The 26,835-nt window shown below is 42.9% G+C and overlaps 2 protein-coding genes across 3 annotated transcripts in view; one reads left to right on the top strand and one right to left on the bottom strand.

Moving 5' to 3' along the window:
• LOC126320130 (mitochondrial carrier protein Rim2) overlaps positions 1 to 21,723 on the bottom strand; it is a 157,387-nt gene extending 135,664 nt beyond the window's left edge. The window contains exons 1-2 of the mRNA XM_049993756.1: positions 21,420 to 21,723; positions 21,070 to 21,336 (exon numbers count right to left, since the gene is read on the bottom strand). Of these exons, the coding sequence (XP_049849713.1) occupies positions 21,070 to 21,336; positions 21,420 to 21,460 (308 nt within the window). The 5' untranslated portion in view covers positions 21,461 to 21,723. The remainder of the gene's footprint in view (positions 1 to 21,069; positions 21,337 to 21,419) is intronic.
• Positions 21,724 to 21,733: 10 nt separating this feature from the next.
• LOC126320104 (2-phosphoxylose phosphatase 1) overlaps positions 21,734 to 26,835 on the top strand; it is a 114,721-nt gene continuing 109,619 nt past the window's right edge. Inside the window, exons 1-2 of one of the 2 annotated variants that reach the window (XM_049993755.1) lie at positions 21,734 to 22,176; positions 22,440 to 22,577. In XM_049993755.1, the coding sequence (XP_049849712.1) occupies positions 22,101 to 22,176; positions 22,440 to 22,577 (214 nt within the window). In that variant the 5' untranslated portion in view covers positions 21,734 to 22,100. Of the gene's footprint in view, positions 22,177 to 22,412; positions 22,578 to 26,835 lie in introns of both variants that reach the window. The other variant, XM_049993754.1, reaches the window with a different exon arrangement.

The following is a 26,835-nucleotide window of genomic DNA, read 5'->3' as shown; positions in this document are numbered from 1 at the left end:
AACTAATTGATGCCAAAACTAAGTGACCACACTGCTCATGCAACGGAAAAATCTCAAAAGATGGAGACCCCGGCCGCGTAACACCTCCTCCTCCCCCTTCCCTAACGCACAGTGACCAATCACATCTTGCACTTTAAGTTCAAAATTTCATAACCAATGGACTGATTTCACCTCATGAACTGAGCCGTAGGAAAAATTACACCAATCCGACAACGGCTATATGCGGATTAAATCCTAATTCACATAACGAAGCCTTCCATCAGAGAAAGGCTGCTGACATAGCCTGTTCCTTGTTCAAAAGCATGAAGCTGTGTGTTTTTCTCCGTACGTTGAAATTTATAACAATTTATGAGATAAGCGACCAATATGGGCGGTCTCGAGTGGCATATAAGTGCGAAAGCGCAGAAACTGCTGAATTTCCAATGTCGCAATGCGCCACTAAACCTAAGCAGTAACTTAAGGCAATTTTCCGTTACCATATTGTAAAAACTACTTTTTTTATGAACAATTATTTCCATTCCTTAGTCTAAGATAGATTACTGGATAGTGTAGCACATAAAAGGGCGGTTCTGTTCAGCTTATTTACCAGCAGTGTATCTCCAGGTCTGTGAGACGCCATTTATTGAAAAACTCCAGTAATAATTAACTCCAGAAGTGTTATACTGTTAGTATACAATTTATGACTGGAAGCGGTACACGGCAATGGCAGTACAAATAAAGTTGTACATCTGGTATACACTCCTGGAAATTGAAATAAGAACACCGTGAATTCATTGTCCCAGGAAGGGGAAACTTTATTGACACATTCCTGGGGTCAAATACATCACATGATCACACTGACAGAACCACAGGCACATAGACAAAGGCAACAGAGCATGCACTAGTACAGTGTATATCCACCTTTCGCAGCAATGCAGGCTGCTATTCTCCCATGGAGACGATCGTAGAGATGCTGGATGTAGTCCTGTGGAAAGGCTTGCCATGCCATTTCCACCTGGCGCCTCAGTTGGACCAGCGTTCGTGCTGGACGTGCAGACCGCATGAGACAACGCTTCATCCAGTCCCAAACATACTCAATGGGGGACAGATCCGGAGATCTTGCTGGCCATGGTCGTTGACTTACACCTTCTAGAGCACGTTGGGTGGCACGGGATACATGCGGACGTGCATTGTCCTGTTGGAACAGCAAGTTCCCTTGCCGGTCTAGGAATGGTAGAACGATGGGTTCGATGACGGTTTGGATGTACCGTGCACTATTCAGTGTCCCCTCGACGATCACCAGAGGTGTACGGCCAGTGTAGGAGATCGCTCCCCACACCATGATGCCGGGTGTTGGCCCTGTGTGTCTCGGTCGTATGCAGTCCTGATTGTGGCGCTCACCTGCACGGCGCCAAACACGCATACGACCATCATTGGCACCAAGGCAGAAGCGACTCTCATCGCTGAAGACGACACGTCTCCATTCGTCCCTCCATTCACGCCTGTCGCGACACCACTGGAGGCGGGCTGCACGATGTTGTGGCGTGAGGGGAAGACGGCTTAACGATATGCGGGACCGTAGCCCAGCTTCATGGAGACGGTTGCGAATGGTCTTCGCCGATACCCCAGGAGCAACAGTGTCCCTAATTTGCTGGGAAGTGGCGGTGCGGTCCCCTACGGCACTGCGTAGGATCCTACGGTCTTGGCGTGCATCCGTGCGTCGCTGCGGTCCGGTCCCAGGTCGACGGGCACGTGCACCTTCCGCCGACCACTGGCGACAACATCGATGTACTGTGGAGACCTCACGCCCCACGTGTTGAGCAATTCGGCGGTACGTCCACCCGGCCTCCCGCATGCCCACTATACGCCCTCGCTCAAAGTCCGTCAACTGCACATACGGTTCACGTCCACGCTGTCGCGGCATGCTGCCAGTGTTAAAGACTGCGATGGAGCTCCGTATGCCACGGCAAACTGGCTGACACTGATGGCGGCGGTGCACAAATGCTGCGCAGCTAGCGCCATTCGACGGCCAACACCGCGGTTCCTAGTGTGTCCGTGTGCCGTGCGTGTGATCATTGCTTGTACAGCCCTCTCGCAGTGTTCGGAGCAAGTATGGTGGGTCTGACACACCGGTGTCAATGCGTTCTTTTTTCCATTTCCAGAAGTGTATGTTTCCACTATTCACTTCGACACGACCAAGAGCCAGAAGCGTAGTGTGTACTCTTGCCTTCACATTCACCACTGTTCAGCAGCCCAAATCTGGTATAGTTTATCGTGTTGTCTCTTGACAAACATTGGGGAAGTGAAATGCAATAATATTCGAGAAAGATGTTAAGAATAGATGATGATTGGTTTGTGGGGCGCTCAACTGCGCGGTTATCAGCGCCTGTACAAATTCCCAACCTTTGCTCAGTCCAGTCTCGCCACTTTCATGAATGATGATGAAATGATGGGGCAACACAGACACCCAGTCCTCTCGAGGCAGGTGAAAACCCCTGACCCCGCCGCGAATTGAACCCGAGACCCCGTGGTGCGAGAACGCGACCGCGAGACCACGAGCTGCGGACGTTACTTATAGAGGGACCTTACTTCGTTCATAAAACTACCTTGGAACCCAACCTTAAGCCCAAAATTACTAACTGTACATTTGATACTAAACAACCTGAAGCTCCGTCGAACGTGACCTACGCAACCACCAACAGACGACATTTCGTGAATTTATCGTGACTTTCTACAACGCACTAGATAAAAAGACAAGCAGTTTTGTTTGGTAGCTTTTCTCTGGCCGAATATCATTTAACAGCGAGTCTCTTACACACGGTCCGGAAGATATAAAAAGAAATGCGTAAAGAAAGCAGTGTCACTCAAGATAACGGTCACAGGAACTTCAAATCAAAACGCTGCTTACCATTGCCGGAAGCGAACTGTGCATCGCACAATCGACGAACACACACATTCTCACAATTACGCTTACTTTTGCCCATATTTGTATATCGTTACTAACCATCTAACTAAACATTCTTATTGCACACTAAGAACTTTCGGACCAAATCAAAAGGTCATAAACTCACGCTGCCATAAATACCTGTAAACAAATAACTATGAAACGATTTTCTATACCGCATAACTAATAGTATACGGTTAATTGATGCTGGCTGTCATTGCGCATGCAGGATGCCTACGAGATGCAATGACATACCACTTAAGAGTGCCTCTGCCGTTTGTGGCCACAGATGGTCATGAAAAATGCAAGAGATACACTCAAGGATTAGAAAGCTCTCTCGCAAAGGCAATGCCAAGGAATAATGTGGCCAGTTCGAGACGGTGTGGGAGACAGGTGTTGCCGCGCTGGAGGACTCCACAGTGGAACTATCATGGGGGAGGAAGGAGGGGGGGGGGAGGAAGGAGGGGGAGGGGAGGAAGGAGGGGGGGCGTAGGAGGGAGGGGGGGGCGTGCAGGTAAGAAGACAGCAAGGCAGAGGTGGGCGAGGCGAGTGCGCTAATGTGTTGACTCTGGCGCCTGCTGCAGAAACAGGTCGAGGCCGCCCGCCAAACGCCGCTACCTGACAAGACCAGAATAGCAGGCGGGCCTTCTGCACGACCAGCAAGATTATGGACCGTCTCTGACATGCCTACATAAGGCTATGTAAGTCTGCAGGCTTTCCTGGCCGTTTTCTTTGAAGGTACAATCTTTTAGGTCATTCGGTTTTACCATGTTCCTCTTCAAACAACTCATTTAGGCAAGAAGATTTCATAGTACAAAAGAAAGTCATTACACTTACAAGTGGGGTTCATGCTGGTACATCTTGCCGTCATCTCGTAAGTAGTTGGGAATAGTAACCGCGTCCTCCAAGTACATTTCTTTAATTAAGAAATTTGTTGCCTGATAGTAACAGAGATATTCACAAGTACACAAGGAAAAATGACCATTACGCTTTAGTGAATAACTCTGGTATAGAAAGGAGTGTTCGATGATGACTGAGGCAGAAAAAAATATTTTATAAAGCAACCATCTTTCGGAAAAACATTGACGTACTGCGTATGCAGGAGGTTATTTTGTGCGCCTGAGAATACAACGGTACTAGATGTTTTTCACTGCTTTACTGTTCTGGTCACTATTACAGCACAACATATGTTCAAAGTGAGCACCATTAACCTCAGTGCAGCGACATAGCAGGGAGTCCCGTGTTCGTTGGAAAATCGTAGTGTCCTCGTTTATGTGTAGCTGCTGCAAAAATTCTTGCAATAAATTATATCTCCGAGTCAACAGCGAAAGAATACACCTCGGCTTTCACGTAGCCCCAGAGAAAGAAGTCTAATGGAGTGCGGTCCGGAGATCTTTCAGGCCAAAGTTCAGGTCCTTCCCGGCCGAAAGACCGATTGCCAAAAGTAATGGTTATTACTGCTCGGACTGGTGCTGTGCCCTGGGCCCCAGCACGCTGAAACCAGATCCTCCTCCTGCCTTCAGCGGCACCGCAAACTGTATGCCTCTCAGTATTCCGCATGTGTGCCGGTAGATGTTAACTCTGCAACTGTCACGCAGACACTAGTGCTGCCCGCTGTTTACTAACTCAGTATCGAAGACCATGACATCACAACATACTACGTATCTCTAACATTTTGTGTAACAACGTTACACAAGATTTTTATCTGCTCCACTTGTATATTACCTACGCATGCTCAGTGCTCACAATATGGGTTCCCAACACATGGCTGTTTTACGAAATATACACTGGCGTCCAAAATTAAAGCAACAAACTGCTTTTTCCCCGTCCTGTGACTAATTAACGAAATAATCATACAAACTGTCAACAGATGTTACGATCGTGATAAGCACGGAAGATTTCGTTCCGACCATCGGGCAACCATGCCAGCAATGACATCAGAGACCTATCAAGCGGGGCAGTCCCACATCCACAATCACTGTGTACCTACAATATCACGACCGCTACAGTATGGCACAGAAAAGACTGCTACAGACACACTGTTGTGGAGGGCCACTAGAAGAATGGAAGCAGGAAAGTCGCAAACTGATGATATCCCATGGCTTAATGTTAACAATTGTGTTGTTTCTCGGATGAGGCGACAGTTTATATGGCTCGAAGCTGTGTCCTGGATTGATTGATTGACTGGTTGAGGAAGACGGGGGTTATGGAACTAAACGGCGAGGTCATCAGTCCCCATGATCCAAAGTTATGAGCGGAAGAGAGGGTCCACTAAAAGTGGAGAGGAATCAAACTATAAAACGAAGAAGTTCAAACGGACACACAGTAGAGAGTGTAAAACAAATCCCAAATATATAAAACTGGGAAAACAGAGGGATAAAAGAATGGTCTTTGCAAGGGAGAAAAAATGGACAGACCCAACCACAACCACCCTGCCCCTGGAGTACAGCAAAACTTTATATGTGAAAATAAAAAATCCGCTTTCACGGAGGAACCTGAGGACCAGCTCAGCCATCCGTGAACAGTCTGCTAATATTACAGTTAAGGATTCTGAAGACTACACAGAACGAAGGACCAAATGAAGGGGACAATCCAACAATATAAAGGATACCGTCAGTCAGGCTATACAACCACATTGTGGGCATGGTTCGTTACCCAAGACTCCTGGACTATGCGACGTTTATTCTTGTGAGCAATAGCGCACCAGATGTCTTCCCGTTTTCGACGAAAAAAGATTCGGCGTAGATCGGCATTTCAGCAGCCGTAATCATGAAAAGGAATGGGGTAAGTAACTGCTTCTCAAGCCCAATGCTCAGCCAGGTTCATTCCTTGAGATGCCCACATGACTTGGAATCCAGAGAAAGACAACTGAACAGGCGGCACGGCCACGTGCAGAGAGAAGGTCATGGGTAGCAGAGACCAAATGGTGAAGAGAGTAGCATCGGTAGATAGCCTGCAGGCTGCTCATTGAGTCAGTACATATTAGAACACTATGTGGGGAGGCCTGAGTAACAAAATGGAGGGCCCTGTAAATGGCCAGCAACTCTGCTGTGGAGACACTACATGATCACAGCAATAAATGGTGTTCTAAGCCAGTAGGAGATGTGAAAGCGTACCCCACCTTATCTATCAACTTAGAACCATCAATGTAGAAGGTGGGGCACCTTTGAACTACCCAAGAATGGAATGTACAAGATGTCGGAAAATATGGGCGACAGATACCTTAAGATTCTGGAATAAATCATTCCTAATCAGTGGTCTAGGCACCATGCAATGGAGACTGTGGGAGGAAATACATGAGGTGCACACACCAATCAGTGGAGATGGAGATCCCAAAAAAGGGAAGTGAGACTTATTCCAGTCGGCAATCCCACCTGTTGGCGGTTATCAGGAGGGAGACATCCCTGATTTGCAAACAGAACTAGGTAAACGGGATGGTCAGGGAAGCGGCGAATGGACATTGTGTAAGAAACCAGAAGGTGAGGAGACTCAATGAGACTAGTGCGAAAGACACGAATAGCCAGTCGCACCTCACCATGGTGCATACGGCCGAGTATTTTTAGTGGAAGGGGCCGCTCAGCCACAAATCTGACTACCATAATCTAGTCTGGACAAGACCAGAGTATGGTAAAGATAGAGAAGAGTAGCACGGTCTACACCCCAAGATGTGAGTCAGGAGGTGGAGAGCATTAGGCTTCCGCATGCATATAGTCTTTAGGTAGCGAATATGGGGCAGCCACGTTAGCTTTTTATCAAAAATAAGGCCCAAGAAACGGGCCTGTGCTACAATGTCGACGAACTGGTCGTGTAAATAAGTTCTCGATCGGAGTGTACTTTGGGTCGACGACAAAAATACATTACCCGCGTTTTGGAGTCAGAAAACGGGAAGCCACGGGAGCTGTATTTCGGACACGGCCGACGATGTGTGGACCATTATTTGGCTGTAAGGGCACGACAGTACCGGCTTAGTACTGCACTGCAAGTCTGCAAGTGGTGTCTGACCTTGCAGCGTTCCCTGAACGAGTTGTATCGAGCAAAACGATGTACAGAATGCTTCAGCAGAGCGGCCTTTATTGTTGGAGACCTGCTGTCTTTACCTATGGCGCGTATGGCACCTAGACGGTCTAACGGAGGGGCAATATTCTTTTCACAGATTCGTCTCGATTTGATCTGGCGAGAGACTCTCGACGGACTCGCATCTGGAGGCATGTTGAACATGATTTCGGGACCCAAACATTGTGGAGAGACATACATCGAGGAGGACCCCTATCTGTGTGGGCAGGTATTATGCTGACCATTCTAACACCCTTTCATGTAACTTTACGGGTGGAACAGCAAGACCCAGACTTCGTACCGATGGACGACAATGATCGACCTCAGAGCATGGGTGGTTGATGTTTTCTTGGAAATTTAAGATACTGCACACATAGCATAGCCTGTTCGCTCTCCCGATTTGAATCCCATAGAGCATATCTGGGATGCAGTAGGGAGACGGGCTGTATCACGTCAGCATCCACCAACCACTCTCCAAGACTTGCGAGGGGCTCTGCAGGAAGAATCGGCGTTACTGCCTCAATATGAGACTGGTGGCATCATTTACAGCATGTCCGTCGTTGTCAGGCCTGAAGCGATACCAGATGTGGACACACCTCACACTGAGTACATCAATCAATCGTATAAATGCGTGTGCAAATCCGTTAAGTTGAAAAAATATTTTTGTCTAACGTTATGCATGTTGCAGTTTGTCGCGTTCTGTATTCTTTACATTGTTTCTACTTTACTATCACATGTTTATATTGTTTTGTAACCAAATAAACGCAATACTGAAACATTTCCGTTAGTTGCTTTAATTTTGGAAAACAGTGTATTTGTTTTTGCCTTCTGTGAATTTTTGAACACACTGCATGTGACAACCCATAGAAATAGATCGTCTGCCAGACAGCAGAAATGTTTTCAAATGTAGGTTGGAGACATCTTCATAACATCTGTATCCCAGGTAGAAATAATATTTTTATAGAAAAAACTAAAAATAGCGAGCCATATAAATATTACTTTGTAGTGTATGTGTGTTCTATGTTTGTTTTGCTAACACCTTCCGCAAGAAAGTTCATCGCGATATGATTTTGGAACAATTAACGAACACTTCTTTTGGCCCCTTTGCTATGATCTTCCTCACCTTGTTCCAGAAATGGCGTACAATTACACTTCGCCCCAGCTTGCCAAAATGCCGGACGATTCCTTCTAAAGGGTCATCGTTGTCGTCTTACTACTAATCCGATGTGAGCTCACAACATCAATTTACGCTAAAATCTTAGCATTTGAATTTTCATCCCAAGGGAGATAAAACTGTTCCATTTCAAAGTAACTGAATCCTAGGATCAATCCGGAACAAGCAACACTGATGCTTCTGGCCAATCAACAAGGGTTTCACGTCCAAGTGCTCCAATTATCGTCGCCTCCTGTGCTATGACCTAAGCTGCAAGCACTGAGATCTTTTCTTTCTATACAAATGCCATCTAGAGCCAGCAGCTTCAGTATTTATTTTTAAATCTGCATTGGATACGGTAGCAGCACTACCCCGGGTAGTTAATGATAGTTGCATAATCTCCCGACTTAGGAAGAAGTAGGGCGACGAAGCACATGCTAAGTTGAATAAAAACGGAGAAGGAATAAAATCGGCAGACGTCCTGGCAATCGCCAAAAATTGTTTACAGAAAAACAGATTGTGAGGTGGCTCGAAAGACATCGACCGTTATTAAGTGCTTTATTGTTGCTGTCGAAGCTAGCTAGCAGACAACTGTTTCGTTCGCCTACTTCTACAAAACCTGAAGAGACGTGGAGTTAGCGACCCCTGAAATGTATGCTAGAGTCTCGACCCCTGAAATGTGTACTAGCGTCTGAAGTCTTATTAGCGATCGGAAAGCAATTACCTCCTCTCGACATGTTCCTACTTCAACAGCTACCATCGGCCGTTTCGCCTGAAGTCTTTCACCCTAGTGGTATATGAGGTGATTACAGACCTTGGGCCTCCCGAATTAGTCCAGCCTGAAACCAAGACCTTTAACTACGTGAAATAGGTCAATTTTTTGCAGCTCATATTTATGCTTTCGGCGTAGGGCACCAGCAGACAATCTTGATTGCTAATTTCAGTTTCCTGAGCGTCCGCAGAATACTGGCACAAACTATGAATGCGTTTTGCAGCCATACGAATATATGTATGAGCTAGGAGTCCATGAGATTTTATATTATCTCGAGACGAGAATAACGTGTGCAACAAAAGATTGCTTGACCTCTATTGTTCGCAGACCTGATTTCAAGAGTATTTCTCTTCCTTTCTTCCAGAAATATAGCATGTCGCAGTACTATTTTCGGAGCCAGAAACAAACTTTCTGTCCTCTTGTATAAACAGACTTCAGTACATGTTGAACTATGACAGATGCGTACACTCATCAGCGGTTGAAACAGTATATGTATTCCGCAGCGCTATTTTCCTGCAACTATCGCGTTAACATAGTTCAAATGTAAACTCTGCGATCAAATAAAAGCCTTTCATTTCGCAACACTACTAACACTCTTACTTAACTCTTGCAGCCAGTTCTTTATCCTGATCATTACCACGCAGGACAGGATTAGTATCTTAAAATTTGAAAATTAATAATGAGACGTCAGCTGACGTTACTGTGGCAATATTTTCTTCTGCAGGATTTGAACAGCAGGACTGAAGTAACTGGGGACAACGTTTCTGTGAGGGCGAGAAGAATTTTCATTTCTTCAATGTGAGGTGGTAGGGCGACAGCTACTGCGATAATCGATAACGTTCAGACTTACATATTACAAAAATTTATACTTTCAATTCGATGTGCAAACAAACAAACCAATCAGAGAATTCACTGACATTGTTTAATATTTCGTTCAGCTACAGCTTTCAATTCCACGAGAAACGCTTCAAAGAAAGAATCGATTTCGCTTGCAATTATGAAGGTGATCAAAGTATTCACAAGGAACAATGAGATAGTCGCCTAGAACTAATAATCCGTTCTATATGTTCATAACTTAATTCGTAAGAGATCACTAAACGAATCAGTCAAAAGAAATTCACGAAAAGAATGAAAGTCCTTTGCTCTTTAATATCTGTCTCGGAAAGCACCGTGGCTGTCTCACCGTTTTAGACAGGAAACGGTTCGCTAGAAGTTAAATTGCAGCTCATTATGATCTAAAATGTTCTACGTTCACTCGGGCCGCAAGTCTTGGGTGACAGTGATATAGTTTTACCAAGCCGCTGAACTTTCCGCTTATATAATAGCATGCACAAACTGCGTGTCGAGGTGCAGTATTTTACATAAGAAACTGACGTCGCCAAACAACGATACGCATAGCATGGGCTGCTAAACGCATCAACACTGAATTACTGCTACGGCGCACACTGTTCCAAGTCGACCGCTGCAAATAAAAGCTGCCGGCTTTCTTGGGTACCATCAAACACTCACAATTAGAAAAAGAAATTGAGAGAATGACAGTCAAGTGTACTGGATGACAATATGTTGAGTAATATGAACAAACAGTCTACAGGAGGCCTAATGGTTATTAAGAAAGCAGGAATGCGAGTCACCTAGCCTTCTTTGAACAGCGTAGTGAACACATTGTCGTGCCCATTACACACATAGTTTTACGTAATGTTAAGATATTTCGAAACCATGTTTAAACTGTATGACATTTCCAGGGGTATATGTGAACTCTGTCCGGAATTTATCAGTTATGAACTGCAGATTAAAATTTAATAAATGCAAAAAGGTGGGCAATTAAGCAGGTGGGACAAGGATAATTGGAGAGTATCAGAGGTTGTAGAGCGTTTCAGAAAGAGTGTTAGGCAACATTAGACAAACATGGGAAAGGCATACATCATCAGATGAAAGGTAACTTCGTGCGATGAAATAATGAAGGATCACATAGATAAAAAGACAAGATCTGCAAGAGATCCTTAGATGACAAGCTTCTTGTTTCTTTGACAAAACGACAAGATATAAAAATGCAGCAAATGAAGCAGGCAAAAGGGAATACATACTTGTAAAGTATTAAATTAAAAGGAAATTTAAGACTATCGAGCAGGAATGGCTAGAGGGAGAATCCAGGACTGTTGCAACATGCATGATCAATGAAAGATAGATGCTACCTATAGGAAAATTAGAGAGACCTTTGGAGGAAAAAGAAACAGGCTCATGAACATCAAGAGCTATGATGGCATGCCAGTACTAAGTAAAGATGGGGGCACTATACAGTGGGAATATATAGAACAGGGTCTATATAAGAGGAAACAAATTTGAGGACAATATTATAGAAAGAGAAGAGGTCACAGGTCAAGATGCGATTGGAGTTATACTTTGAGAAGAATTCAACAGAGCACTGAAAGACCAAAGTCAAAACGACAGTCTCTTAGAATTTTAGAGATCCTTTGTAGAGCCTGCCATGGGAAACAACTCTACCTGGTGTGCAAGGTACATGAGACAAGTGAAATACCCTTAAATTTAAGGAAAAATGTAATAAAAATGGAAAAGTTAATAAAGAATCAAAAGTGGTTTGGCCGGATAACGTAAAGAAGGCTTAATCTCCTCAACATGAAAACTTACATGTTACTTTTCGATTTATTTCGTTGAGTCACTGTCCTAACACAGTAAGTGGGCCACGGAAGATTTAGGGGAACAAAAACCTCGAAATGAGTGTGTGTCGGTTATAAGAAACCACCTTCAATTCTTAAGCAAGGCTATGTGAAATGCTCGCTGCGAACGTCTTTCTAAGAGAATTTAAGGAGTCATCCTCAATATTGTTTTTGCTGAAGGTGCTGCTTTCGCCTTCGAGTACTACTGCGGTGTCAGCCGCAATTTCGTAAGAGAAACCCTTCGCACTGAACATAAGTCCACATTAAGGCAGTTAATTAACTTCGTGTTTGAACGGGATAACACACGCATAATCTACGAAGGTCTGCGTGGCTATTTCATGGTTTAAAGTCATCTAAGCTCTCTAGAAGCGAGTTTGGTGATCTTACATGGTTTGGATAAAGTAACTTGGTCTTTCAATCATACGATGGACCAGCAGTGGCGGTCTTTCCATTGATCATCCACGAGTGTGGTATTTGGCAACAACAAAACGGTGGGGCTATATGCAGTACCAGCTGAATCCCAAGGACTGGGAAAGTGCAAAACGTTGATGCTGATTGAGGTCAAAGGTTTCAAAAATTTTGCCGGCTCCGATATCTATTTTTAAAATTTACCCATGCTTCTCTAGTTTGCAATGCACAATCAACTTCAAAACTGTCACCTCGGTACCAGAGCAGTGTCAGACTGCTATCCAGAAGGTTCAGGGTTCGATCCCGTGTAGGCCCTCAACTTCTTTCCACCACTTACACCTTTAGCAAAAAGCCAAAATGCAGCGTGGTTCAGATTTGTTTCCACCACTTATCCTTTCTTTCGCAAAGTGCCCAGATGCAGTGTGGTTCGGGTTTGAATGTTAAATTCAGTCACCTTATCCGGTTCAGTCAGTCGAGGCAATATTAGGAGATAAAGCATTGTTGAACAAACTTTTATTTGAAAACAACAGTCTCTTGCGCATTAGTAGTCGGCACATCGGAGGGGAAACATCTGATTAAGAACCCTTCGCACAAATGTTCACTTACAAGAATTTTCAGGCTTCCTATAACATAGCTGCTTTGGTATACAGGGTGTTACAAAAAGGTACGGCCAAACTTTCAGGCAACATTCCTCACACACAAAGAAAGAAAATAGGTTATGTGGGCATGTGTCCGGAAACACTTACTTTCCATGTTAGAGCTCATTTTATCACTTCTCTTCAAATCACATTAATCATGGAATGGAAACACAGCAACAGAACGTACCAGCGTGACTTCAAACACTTTGTTACAGGAAATGTTCAAAATGTCCCCCGTTAGCGAGGATACATGCATCCACCCTCTGTCGCATAGAATCCCTGATGCGCTGATGCAGCCCTGGAGAATGGCGTATTGTATCACAGCCGTCCACAATACAAGCACGAAGAGTCTCTACATTTGGTACCGGGGTTGCGTAGACAAGAGCTTTTAAATGCCCCCATAAATGAAAGTCAAGAGGATTGAGGTCAGAAAAGCGTGGAGGCCATGGAATTGGTCCGCCTCTACCAATCCATCGGTCACCGAATATGTTGTTGAGAAGCGTACGAACACTTCGACTGAAATGTGCAGGAGCTTCATCGCACATGAACCACATGTTGTGTCGTACTTGTAAAGGCACATGTTCTAGCAGCAGAGGTAGAGAATCCCGTATGAAATAATGATAACGTGCTCCATTGAGCTTAGGCGAACGAAACTAAAATGAGCTCTAACATGGAAATTAAGCGTTTCCGGACAGATGTCAACATAACATCTTTTCTTTATTTGTGTGTGAGCAATGTTTCCTGAAAGTTTGGCCGTACCTTTTTGTAACACCCTGTATATGGCTGTGACCTACATAGGTGTTACCTCTCGTTCTTCGATTTCCGTTCCGTTCTCTCGACACGAAAGAGTTATTTTTTCACAGACGACAACCCGTTACTCGCATCTCACATTATGGGAATATACACTGGGGTAACGAAAGTCATAGGGTAGTGATAGACACACATACAGATAGCTGTAGTATCGCGTACGCAAGACATAAGAGGTCAGTACATTGGCAGTTATTTGTACTCAGGTGATTAGTGTGAAAAGGTTTCCGACGTGACTGAGGACACACGGCGGGAATTAGAATTTGAACGCAGTGGTTGCTAGACGCATGCGGCATTCCATTTCGGAAATGGTCAGGGAATTCAATATTGAGGAATCCCCATTATCAAGAGTGTGCCGAGAATACCACATTTCAGGCACTGACCACACCAAGGACAACACTGTCGCTCACGGCTTTCACTTAATGACAGAAAGCACCGGCGCTTGCGTGTAGTAGTCAGTGCTAATAGGCAAGTAACAGTGCGTGAAATAACTACGGAAATCAATGTGGGACGTACGATGAACGTATCCTGAGGCCAGTTGCGGCGAAGTTGGCGTTAATGGATTATGGTAGCACACGACCGACTCGGGTCACTTTGTTAACAGCACGACATCGCATGCATCGCCTCTCCTGTGCTCGTGACCATATCGATTGGAGCCTAAACGGGAAAACTGGGCTGGTCAGATGAGTCCTGCTTTCAGTTCGTAAGAGCTGATGGCAGGGTTCGAATGTGACGCAGACCCCACGAAGCCATGGGCCGAAGTTGTCGACAAGGCACTGTGCAAGCTGCTGGTGGCTCCATAATGGTGTGGGCTGTGTGAACGTGGAATGCACAGGTGCCACTGGTCCACCTGAACCGATCATCAAATGGAAGTGGTTATTTGGGCTAGTTGGAGATTATTTGCCCCCTTTCATGGGGTTCATGTTTCTAAACAACTATGCATCCTTATGGACGACAAATCTAAGGGCTGTCAATTCGACTAAATACCTAGGAATTACAATTACGATCAACTAAAATTGGAAAGACCTCATAGATAATATTGTGGGGAAGGCGAAACAAATGCTGCGCTTTGTTGCAGAACACTTAGAATTTGCGACAAACCCACTAGAGAGAGAGCCTACATTACACTTGTCCGTCCTCTCCTGGAATGTTGCTGCGCGGTATGGGATCCTTACCAGCTAGGATTGACGGAGAACATCGAAGAAGTGCAAAGAAGGGCAGCTCGTTTCGTGTTATCACGCAATAGGAGTGAGAGTATAACTAATATGATACTCTAGTTGGGGTGGCAGTCGCTGAAACAGGCGGTTTCTATGGCGCGTGATCTATTCACAAAATTTCAACCACCAACTTTCTCTTCCGAATGCGTAAATATTTTGCTGACACCCACCTACGTAGGGAGAAATGATCATCATAATAAAATACGAGAAATCAGAGCTCAAACGGAAAGATTTAGGTGTTAATTTTTCCCACGCGCCGTTCGAGAGTGGAATGGTAGAGAAGCAGTATGAAAATGGTTCGATGAACCTTCTGCCAGGCACGTAAGTGTGAACTGCAGAGTAACCATGTAGATGTAGAGCGTCATTGACATTATCGAGGTTTCAATTCGCGCACAGAATCCTGCACCAGCAATTATGGGTGGCTAGACAGGCAGATCGCTCATTATTTTTGCAAGCGATTTGCAACGACTTGTTGAGTCCATGCCACGTAAAGTTGCATCACTACGCCAGCCAAAAGTAGATCTGACACGAAATCAGGAGGTATGCCATGACTTGTCACCTCAGAGTACTCGTTTTGTAACTAAACGAATCTCCGTGTTGCTGCTAACTAAAGCATTGAAAGCTATTACAGTAGATTCAGTACAGGAGTTGACAGTTCTTTTACCACAAAGCGCACTTTTAAATTAGCTTTGAATCATTTTTTGCCACGTTGCTTCTGTAACAAGTATTGAGCAATCACTCAGTGCCACAGTAACTTCCATACTGCACTGCCGTTCATCCTAAACAAACGTTGCAGCACAGGGAGGACGGAAACTGTCCAAACACACAACCATCTTGTTGCGGGGCTGCTGCGTCTGACGTGCGTTAACAGCGCTGTGGCGTAGCGGTGTAGCGCGTGGGCGGATCCCTTCCCTCCCCCCGTTACACGGGCCGGGCGTAGGTTGCGTTGCGTAACAACTCTGCCACTGGCAGCCGAGAAGCTGTGTGCGCTGGACAGCCGGTACGGGACTGCGACACACTGATCCCGAGCGCCCCCTTCGATGTTACAACTCCCGCCTGCACAGATCCTCCTGAATGAAGACTATTCAGAAACAATGTCATTAAAATGCAGCCCCAGCTGCATGAGATCGTATTAATCCGCAACTGCTGTTATCAGCTTGATCAAACGGGGATCATATGGCAACGTATTGGTTGTCACAAACTCTACCGGTCCCAATGCCATTTTTAAGTGGTCAATTAAGTTATCGCAATAGCAGTGTTGTACATCCTTGAGTCTTCAGGAAACTCAACGACTTATGTATGACATTTATCACACCAAAACAGCTTAGGGGCGAAACAAAAATACTTTCAAACTGAAAATTTACTTGACCAAATGGGTAAGAACAGTCCCGGGCATCCTATGTCGATGGACAAAACTGGATGCAGGCAGGCTACCAAATGAAAGACAAATGCATTGCCAAATGGGTCACGGAATGTTTAAGGTTGGAAAGCGAGGAGCTAATTTGAAAATAAGAGCTCATTTTTTACAGTATTTACATTTTATCTATTTAATGACAATTCTCTTTAGAAGTGTTCAAATGTCAATATCCATAAGCACAAGGAAATTGAACTACATCCCAAAATATTCATTTAATATCTTATACTACAATAGATTGAGGGATACACAATAGCATTTGTATGGATGCAGAGACATACCACTAGCATAGACAAAAGTCGATATAGCCCATATGAAAGCATATGGGTGAAACCTAGGCTTTAACGTCTTACTGACGTTATTAGATACTGAGCACAAGCCTGAGGAGGAGGAGGAGAGGAATAGTTCATATTCTTTTCCAAGTAAATAGCCCGGCAATTTCGTTTGGTGATTGAAGGAAGAAAAATGTCATCTAACATTTCAACCGCCTTTCTCCCTAATGGGATTCCAATGCTCAACCACCTTGTCACTTCGTTCTCTCTTAAGAATAGCGGAGATACTAAAGGAAATTGAATGAGAATCTTCGATAGAAATCCGGCATAATTATCGTAAAAACCTGTTGCTAAATACGAAGATGAGAGTCCGAAAAAATCTATTGTCTTCATCGTATGCCTTGCATAGGTGAGAGTACAGCATCAGATTAGGGTTCTTACAGTAGACGCAAATTTAACAGGACAGGGGGCATGGGCGTCCCCCAGAATACTATCCGGGGAGGGAGAGAAATTGCATCCATGATAAATTATAAAGCAATCGCTAAAACCACATTGACCCTCTGCATTTCGCCATGTAATGCTGCAATCTGCTAAACAAAAGCTTTAGCGGTATCACGGGAAATAACTTACAGGAAAAAGTAAAAGCGTATGAGAATTCTGTTATGAATAATAACTCTGCACTATATTTTTTAGGTAAAGAGGGGTGGGTGCGGGGAGGTGCGAAAGTGCCCCTTTGCGAACGCCAGCTGTGTGGCTTGCGGAGTATTTGCGAATGTGTATAGCCTGTTACCCCATATTGCCAAAGACAGTACTGGCATATCAACATACACATTACGCAAACCACTTTACGATGTGTCTGAGTACTGGAGCACCATTAACACCTCTCTCCCGCTCACTAAGTTTCAGCGCAATTTTTTTTATTACCCAGCGTTTTACATTTATGCAGTCTGTTATGCAATGTTTCCACTAACCCATCGGACACAGTACCAATCCTTCGACGTTTATATATTCCGTTTAAAATAAAAAAACAAATGCTGGTAGAAAAATGGCTCTAAGCACTATGGGGCTTAACATCTGAGGTCATCAGTCCCATAGACTTAAGACTACTTACACCTAACTAACTTAAGGACATCAAACACATCCATGCCCGAGGCAGGATTCGAACCTGCGGCCATAGCAGCAGCGCGGATCCGGATTGAAGCGCCTAGAACCGCTCGGCCACAGAGGCCGGCAAATACTGGTAGAGCTTCCACTTCAAATATTGTATATTATGATTAAGAAACTCTTAAGATTAAGAAATCATGAAAGTAATAAATTTCTAAATAGCTCCGGACGGCGCCCCGTATTCCGCAACCTCTACAAGTTCTTCACAGCCGGAAACTTTTTTTTTCATCGGAAGGTGTAGACTGATCGATGCAATGCCAACGTTCCTTAATTTATTTCAGGCAAGGTCCCATCGTGGTTTCCTATTGCTGCAAAGCTAATGTCAAACACTGTATACGATAAACTGGATAAAATCGCGAGTAGCCTTTCCCGAGTTATCACAGAGCGCCCCAATACCTTCACGATCAACATTTCGCAAACACTGGCCTGCCTTCTTAAGATCATTTTAATCCACCAAAATTTCTTATGTACACATCAGTGCTTCACGTTTCCTTACTGAGCAAACTGTGGCGACAGAAGTGTACCAATACCACAGTGATCCCAGTAGGCTACTTTGAAACGGGTCCCCACTGTCGTGAAGCGTGTCTTCTACAGCAAACAGTCCAAAATCTGACGCGCGACACCTTTCCCTACCAGCGACTCATCCGAGAAAACTTGCAGAATCGCTACTGGCGGAGGCAGGACAGCCGTAGCATGAGGGGAGGGAGCAGATAAGGAGAGGCTTCTACGCACGTGACCTGGCATGGTCTCACGCGACCCCTGAAGATAACGTGGCCGGCCAAATCCGGTTCCGTATCTTCCTCGCCGGACAGCGTCTCCAAACCAGAGGTCAAGTTTTAACTAGAAGGACTATGGGCTCTTCTGCCTGTCTCGCACAACAGCTACTTGCCCATCTGTGAAGCTCTCTTCAGGTGTCCCAGCTGCTTCCGCGATCAGTTTCGCGTGATTCAATATAGCTCCCATTCTTAAATATGGCATTATGACAACCTCAGCCCGAGTAGCAAAGACACTGTGTTCGAACTCTATCAGCAACCGGTCGCAACCTCGACTTTCGAGTCGCGTACTGCCGTACGCTCTTGTTTCGAATGGCACCGTCGCAATTCCATTGTTATACTGTTTTTACAAAGCACACTGGCGGCACAGACGCAGGCACGACTACGTCAACCCTACCACAGACCATGCCGCGACGGAGAATTCACTCGTCCCTGCAACTGTTGCTCTGAGAAAGGTCATAGTAGCCCTAGGTCGCAACTAACATAGGCGACCAATAAACTGGATGTGGAAATATATCCGCTGCCTGCCGAAATCCTCATCCTTTGAATTCTGTCTATACAACGCCTGAGTAATATGGGTGAAATTCTAATATCGCCGCACATCTTGCGATTGTCGATAAACTAAGTCTCTCTCTCTCTCTCTCTCTCTCTCAGCGTATATTAATGTCGTCCTATGCTTCTACTTATTGCCGTGGTATCTCGGCTTGGGTCTTAAACGTGGAAAATTGTTTTAGTGACCTTAGAATGCCATTTTAGCAAGAGAAAAGTTCAAAAGTGTAAATAATGTTACTATAGTGAGGGTCCAAAAACTGAGGGGGGGGATTTGAACATATAGCTTATTTTTCGGTCACATGGCACCGCTGGCTTGCAAACGTGGATAACTTTTTTTCGTGCAATTGCAAAGGATTTTTCCATTGGCACCTTTTCTTTGCTATGCGTGAGTCTTCCTTTCTAAATGCGTCAAAGTGAAAACCGAAGACAGTGTGTACGACGGTACGGCGAATTCCAGTGAAGAGGTCAACACCCCACATGACGGTCGTATTAACATGAGATATTCCACTGAGACATCCCGCCTGAGTATGTCCATTAACGTACCGACTGTATTTGAAAGTGTCTACAATAACTCAGAAGAGGAGCTGACCCTAATTCTAAGCCCTTAACTCCAATGCTGATTATGTATTCACACTGCTTAATTCCTTATTTGTGACTATGTCCACCTGACTGATGATGTACTGACATGATACAATCAGCGAATTTATGTCTTTACCTAAACAATTTCAACACTAATATGAAAAAAAGGTACAGCTGGAAGCTTTTTGTTCTTATATGAAGTTTTAAAAGTTACAATTTTAAGACACGTTAACACTGTTCTCGTCTTACTATGAAAAATATCACACCTACAAATTATCATAAACAACCTGTTTTATCATTTTTCGGTATCCTATAGAGAGTCACATGTACTTTACGCTCATGTTGCCCATACTGCATTAACAAAAGTGAGGCATTGTTCACACGCTAATTATTCTGAAAGTATGCATCATCAAAATTACATGCCAATACCACCGCAGGCTGTGTGATTACTAAACAACAACAACAATAACACATACTGATGGTCCAGTGGCCGATGTTTATATAGATACTCCTGCTTCAACAGTTGGGATTCTATCTGGTTACCATATTAATTCCTTTTGCCTCCCTTGGCCGTTATCGAAACACGCGCTGACGTTACAATAAACGAACACATCCCACTGTGATTGAAGACGGTGGCGCATATAATTTCAGGTGCTTCTGCGTGTCAGTATTATGGTCGGCTAATAGACTCAATGAAAAAATGATCGAATGGCATTTACTGGCCGGGATATCCCCTTCGAGGTTCGGCCGCCGGATTACAAGTACTTTTAGTTGACGCCACTTCGGCGGCTTGCATGTCAATGATGAGGGACAACACCCGGTCCCCTGCCGCGAATCGAACCCTGTCCCCGTTGCGTGGTAAGCAGTGACGCTACCGCTGAGCTACGCAGGCGGGCATAAACCCAATGATAGGGTATAGAAAACACAGTTGCAAAGATGAAAGAAACTAATTCCGCGCACAATGTGTCAGACCCGAACTGACAAGAGTGCAGTCACAGAAAGCTTAATAAGTCAGGACACGATTAACTATCAACATAATAAGTAACAAATACAATATTTTACTGCCAATCCGCAAAAATGGTGTCACTATGTAGCCGACAACCGAGATGGGCGTCCACACATAACTAAAACCAATCTGAGCACTAATTTGCTGCTTCCCTCCTGCCCTGTCCTGCTTATGTCTAAATGTCAACACTGTCAGTTTATCTGTCTTTTGGCACAAAAAGTGTTACCAATGTTTACGAATAGGGTATGCCAATCACCTAAATATTCAACACAACAGATCGCATAAATAGCAATGAACGCAAACTATCAATACAACACTACTAAGCTATTGTGTACATTTTGCCATTCGTAATAAGCACGTCAAACGACGGAAACTCACGAACCATCAAAGAAAAACGCAGCACGAAATTGAGATAAGAAGCGTAACCACTGTACTGTTTAGTCTACAACAGAAAATCTGAATCCCCAAGGATTTATACACAGATGCACTTGTTCTCATTTCGAGAAGAAAAGTCTCATCAGATGTATGCCTCTATAACTGGGGTCTTCCTTATGATAATATACTGAAGAGCAAGAAATGATTAACCCCCCTCTCTCTAACTTAAGTCAAACATACAGCAGCGCACAACTAAATAGAACTGTTGCTGGATATACTGAAACATACCTCAGACACTGAATTAGTCCCATGGCCTGTGCTCCAGGCACCGGTCCACATGGTGCAATTGCAAGCACCTGTGTCGTCGAAAATCTAACGAAGGGGGTGTTGAAATTTCGCCTCTGGATTGTGCGGCACGTAACATGACCATTAGAAGCTGCAATCTTCGGCAAGCATACATCCTGATGCAGATGGCTACCGAAGGAAGAAGACTGCATTCGTGTCTTCACTACCTCGAGTGGACATGTTACGATGGCGCCCACTGTCCCCGCCACCCTGCAGAAAACAACAAACCATTTTGTTATCAACATATTTCGACCATAACAACCAACACAAACAAATACGGGTACGCAGCTTACCCGCCGGCGACGAGGTGAATTACTGTATCTCTCTGAGTCATTGAACGTAAACTACGTTATCGTAATTGAACACTACATGCACTGGGTTCTTTCGAAGTATCACACGCGTTCCCGCCTACCACTGAAACACAACTAACCACAACGCAATCGCTTCCCGGCGAAGGCATCGATTGCTACTGCCGGACCATGCCTTGTTCACGTGCTCACTCAGCTTCTATTGGTCGCCCGGCAGCGCCTCCGCCTCTCGCATCGCTATTGGTCCCGAGTGCCGCTCCCTTCCCCCTCTAAGAGCAGAATACTTGTGTTTACAACGATCTTCTGCTGTCACTGCAGTGTAGACATCTAGTGACGGAATGTGGAACCGCGCGCATCTCTGCAAGAAAGAGCTGTCAATATCGCCGGCGGTATTCACAATACTGTCTGATGCGGAAAGTGTATAAAGTTATTTCTCCAAATATGTGACTGTGTCGTTTAGAGATATGTTTGTACGGAAAGTTAGTAAAGCTGTGACTCTGTGGCGAAAAATATTTCATTAACTCTCAGACCCAAGTTTTGAAAAACGTCGATATTTAGAAACCAGGGATTCTGTTCACGGTCTAGCGAAAAATTAGTCGCTTACTCGTTATTGTTAAACCAAATGTCTGTCTTTCTAGGTTATTTTAGTGAATAACAGATTTAACAATGAAGCTGTCTTCACAACATCGTGCACTGTATTGTTACTTAATTCTGAGTATATGGATATTCTTGTTGATTGCTGGTAAGATGTATGCACCTATTTCGTTTTCCCCTAATTTTCCTACTTATTATAAGTCCATATAGAGTGATGCAATAAACATGGGCTGATGTGTATAAATATGCAAATGTTGTTGTGTACAGCACAGAAAATGCACAAATAATAGCTGTGGCACCAAGGTAGTAGTATTAATTTTAGCGCACATTTTTTTTTTCGCTTTATTAAGTGCAAAACCGAGGTCAGATACTCCTTACTTACAGGTATGTACAAATATATTGGAAATGAAGATGGAACTGCAGCTGTGAAATCAACAGAGAATGAAATTTCTCGTGGCAGTTCTGTAAAAATTCTGAAGCCTGATATAAAGACGAGAAGAATCTTTCATCTATGCAATCCACCAGAAGAAATTTCTGTTGGATCCGAAGGTATGAATCTAGTACGTGTTGTAGAGGCTAAATGGTAGAAATCATATTGAAGCTGTTACCGTCATTCTAATGATCACTGTGGCGAAATGGTATTTGACTTGTCGTCACCTCGGTTTTGGAACAATATTTTACACTTAAAGACCCGTCTCGATATGCTGCACACTACCCACCTGTTAATGAATCCCAAATACGCTAAAGGGGTTGAGTTAAATATGCAATGTGCTCCCTGTGCTATTTCCGAGACACGTCATAGTAGAACTTTGTCAGTGGATACGATAGTTTCCTTTCGAATGAGATCTCACGAAAATAAATTACGGTACGTAAAATCTGGCTTTGCTGTGAAAGCTAATCTTTCATAAATTATTTGGAAACCAAAATAATTTAGACACAATGTTTCGGCCTATTATATTTTTGGTGGTCTAGTCATATAGTGCAGAGAACGGTCAGAATAATTTGAAAATGAGCCCAGGGGAAGGTGGTCAAGTAACATTATTCAGTTCGAAGATAACTTCCTCGTCTCTGCTGTACTCATTAACAACACAATGTTCAAATATGTTACAGCGCGTTTAGTGCTCACTGATCTTAATTTCTTTCGATATAGACGAATAGCAATATTGTTAGTGTGTGGATTCATGGGGAAAAAAGGAAAAAGGAGCTCATGAAAAGGTCGTATCTCTTTTCTCACATGCTATAAAACGATATCTGCATCATCTGGCACAATGATGAAAATGTCCTCGTAGAGAGTAAATAGCTCCAACAAAAAAGAAATTGAGACTTGAAAAGGGCAACATATTAATAATGTGACAATTAAACATACGAAGAGAGAATAGTACTTTCAATTCTAATCAGCGTCAAAATTGCGTGTGAGGCCAAATTCAGTGGACAATTTCACTTGGGTAACGCTCGTCTCACAAAAATTCCCGCAAATGTGACATCAGTTTGTCGTCACAGAATATCGACGACCGCATCATCGGCTATCGACTTTGGTTAGCAGTCGATACAGGCCTCTCCCAAGACTTCATACGCGCGTACCTGAGATTTACAAAAACACTTCGTTCTTTGGATAATTTATTATAACTATTGGTATAATAAAACTTTACGTAATGGTTTATCGGCGGTAAATACTTCCACACAAGAGTGTTCTCTTACAAATTAAGAATGAAACTAATTTGTATTATAATTCGCAGTATGCCGTTTCAGTGTAACGCAGCAATGAAAATTTATCACAAACACATCATCATTATCATTAAATGTCACTTAATAACGCATCAACGACAAAAGCCTTCAAGATAGAATATGATAACAAAGACCGGAGTCAAACATCATTTGGTTAAGTGGTAGTGTAATGAATGATGTCACGGTTTCTGGAGTCGAAAGCTGCTAGTTCGCCTGCCGTTACATGCATTTTTCTTCATGTTAGCTTCGTTGACACGTTCTGTAACTTACGTTCTACAATCTTGGATTTTATTTACATTCAGTCTGATCTGTGGACGAAGGATGAAATTAATATTTAGCTACCTTCCGAGTATGTGGTTAGACAGGAACCCAAGGGGATAGCTTATGTTACTATGACTGAAACAGGTAACAATGAAATTCATATTCTTCCTTCTCACAAATATTTGGCTCTTTGTTTTCGAATGTGTAGCGACTTCCGGGTGTTTGGTTAGGCAGGAAACTAAGAGGACAGTTTTAATTTCTGCGAGTGAAACGAGGAGCATTAGCATTATAGTCTTCCTTGTCACAAATATTTCACTGTTTATTTACGAATGTGTGGCGTTTTTCGAGGGTGTCGTTAGGCAGGAACCTAAGAGTATTGTTTTAATTGCTGCGACTGAAACGAACAGCAATAAAATTCATATTCTCCCCTTTAATTAATATTTGGCTCTTTATTTCCGAATATGTAGTGACTTCCGAGTGTGTGGTTAGGCAGGAACCTAAGAGGACAGATTAAGTTGCTGCGAATGAATCGAGGAGCAATAACATTTATATTCTTCCTTGACACAAAGTTGATAGCCGATCATGCAGTCATCGATATTTCACATTATGTCAAAATGATGTCACGTTTGTGGGAATTGGTGTGAAATGAGAATTACCCATTTGCCTTACCCATGACTTACCCAACGATAATGAAGCCATTACAGAGATAATATATTTAGAAACGCGTGTGTAGGAACACACGTGAGATTGATTTACAGCTGTTCGAAAATCATGCACCCTTCAGATGTATGGTATTTGTTGTGCATTTTGTTGACATAGAACAGTTGCGAAGATTAGTGTTATATAGGTAGATCTCTATGGCTATTTCTTTCTAAAACAGAGATAGCATTTGTGTGAATATGATCGGTTATTCATTGTTGCATTCACTGGGTTGTATACCACAGAGCAGAATTCAAATCCCTTGAGTCATGTAAGTAAAATGGGAGGCTTTCCTCTGGAAAGGCTGTTACAGCCTAGTCGTTATCATTTCTTACCTGTCTTCTTCAATGTAAGAAAATAAAGCAAATATGCAGTCTTTGTAAAAACAGTGGCCCAAATAATAAATCACAAAAAGTACAACCATCAACATGCATGAAAAACCATAGATGGAGTCAGGAAACACCCAAGTAAATGCAATTTTCAACACACTCTTCCTTCTCCATCCTTGCTTAACATCAAAATTTTGTTTATAGTTCGTAAGGGCTACAAAATGAACCTTTAAGAAAAATTTGAAATATTTAAATAAACATGAATAATCAACTTGCATTTAAAAGTAGACACTATTTTGATTGCATAGCATCTCTCATAAAATATGAAAATTAGCCCATTCATTTCATGCATTAGAACTATATGTCATGGTTTTTTTTTTCAAATGTTTTATATATAACTCTGCGAATACTTTCCTGTTGGTATAAAAGCTTGATGTGTACGTAAATGTGATCCAAATACTGTAAATTATCGATCTATCAATCTGTGTTTAAAATAATCACATACAATATATACCTTTTGTGGCATATCTTGGCAGTATGCCACTGTGAAGAAGACATTGACATCTGCTAAACCTATCCTAAGTACGTTTCTGTCATATACTTCTTATATTTTACATAAATATGTAGTCAAGGTCTAAACCTTTATAATATCCCCAATTTTTTTAGGCTTCTGAAGATGGCAAATTAATTTGTCGAAATCGGTAAAAGGAAATAAAAATATGTTTGCAACTCACAACTGAATTTTATTCTGAAGTTGTTACATACATTTAAACTGTTGTTAAACATACTACAACAAACCAAATAAAAACAAGGTTCTCTTTAATGTCTTTAACAAAGTTAAATCAAGATATAGACGGCAGAAGACGTTATCACAATTGTTTACAAGGATTCGTCATTTATCATGCAACTTCTATTAACAGTTTTCCCATGTAAAACATAGTCATTGATGACAACATTTGCAGAAGCAAACATGACAATCAGTGATATTTAAAAAAGAGTTGGAAGTGTCAACAATTTTAAAACTGTTTCCTCAAGTATAATACCTGGGGTACCAGTATTTGCTACAAAAGAAAATTGCCATACATTAATATAATTAAATGAGCAATAGAGAAGCCAGAAGATATTTCCTACTAGGCTTCAAAACTCCAAAAGTTAAAGCAATATTTATGAAGAGTCAATATAATTGACTATCCCCCCAATTTTCACCCTCCTGACTGTGAAGAAGGTTACAGAAAGAAAATAATTTACAACTGTGATATAACATTTCTAGAAGTAGCCAGTTTACTGATGAACTGTTAGTCTGGATTTCTCAGAAACAAATCTGATACTAACACATACTTCTCAATTATTTATCACAGTCTTTTAATTGATATTTATTGACAATCTGTTATTGTTCTTTAGGATTTATAACTCTATTGTGAGAGTGTTAGAACTTTCCGTAATGCCTAGCAGGTGGAGACAAGTTGAAAAAATATAACTATGCCATACAGCTCATTGGAGGTATTTGTCTGCTAAAATAAATCTGAACAAGATGTAATTGCAATGTGACAATATGCTGGATGTGTTAATAAATGGAAAACAGTGAATGTGAAAAAATTGAATTCTGATAAAATATGCATTTTATTCTGGTGATGATTTTCCTAGGCAAAATTAGATTTCTGCCTTCTATGCTTCAATATTCAATATAAGTACCTTTCTAGAAACAATACTTCATACCTACCACCTGGAAAATGTATGGTGTTATATTCACTTTGTAGTACACATGTTATGTGTTTCTGGAAATGTTATCTATA

This window comes from Schistocerca gregaria, chromosome 2 (genome assembly GCF_023897955.1).
Source record: "Schistocerca gregaria isolate iqSchGreg1 chromosome 2, iqSchGreg1.2, whole genome shotgun sequence".
In the NCBI taxonomy this organism is placed as follows: domain Eukaryota; kingdom Metazoa; phylum Arthropoda; class Insecta; order Orthoptera; family Acrididae; genus Schistocerca; species Schistocerca gregaria.
The sequence above is the reverse complement of the archived record's forward strand: the minus strand, read 5'-3'. Positions and strand labels throughout refer to the sequence as shown.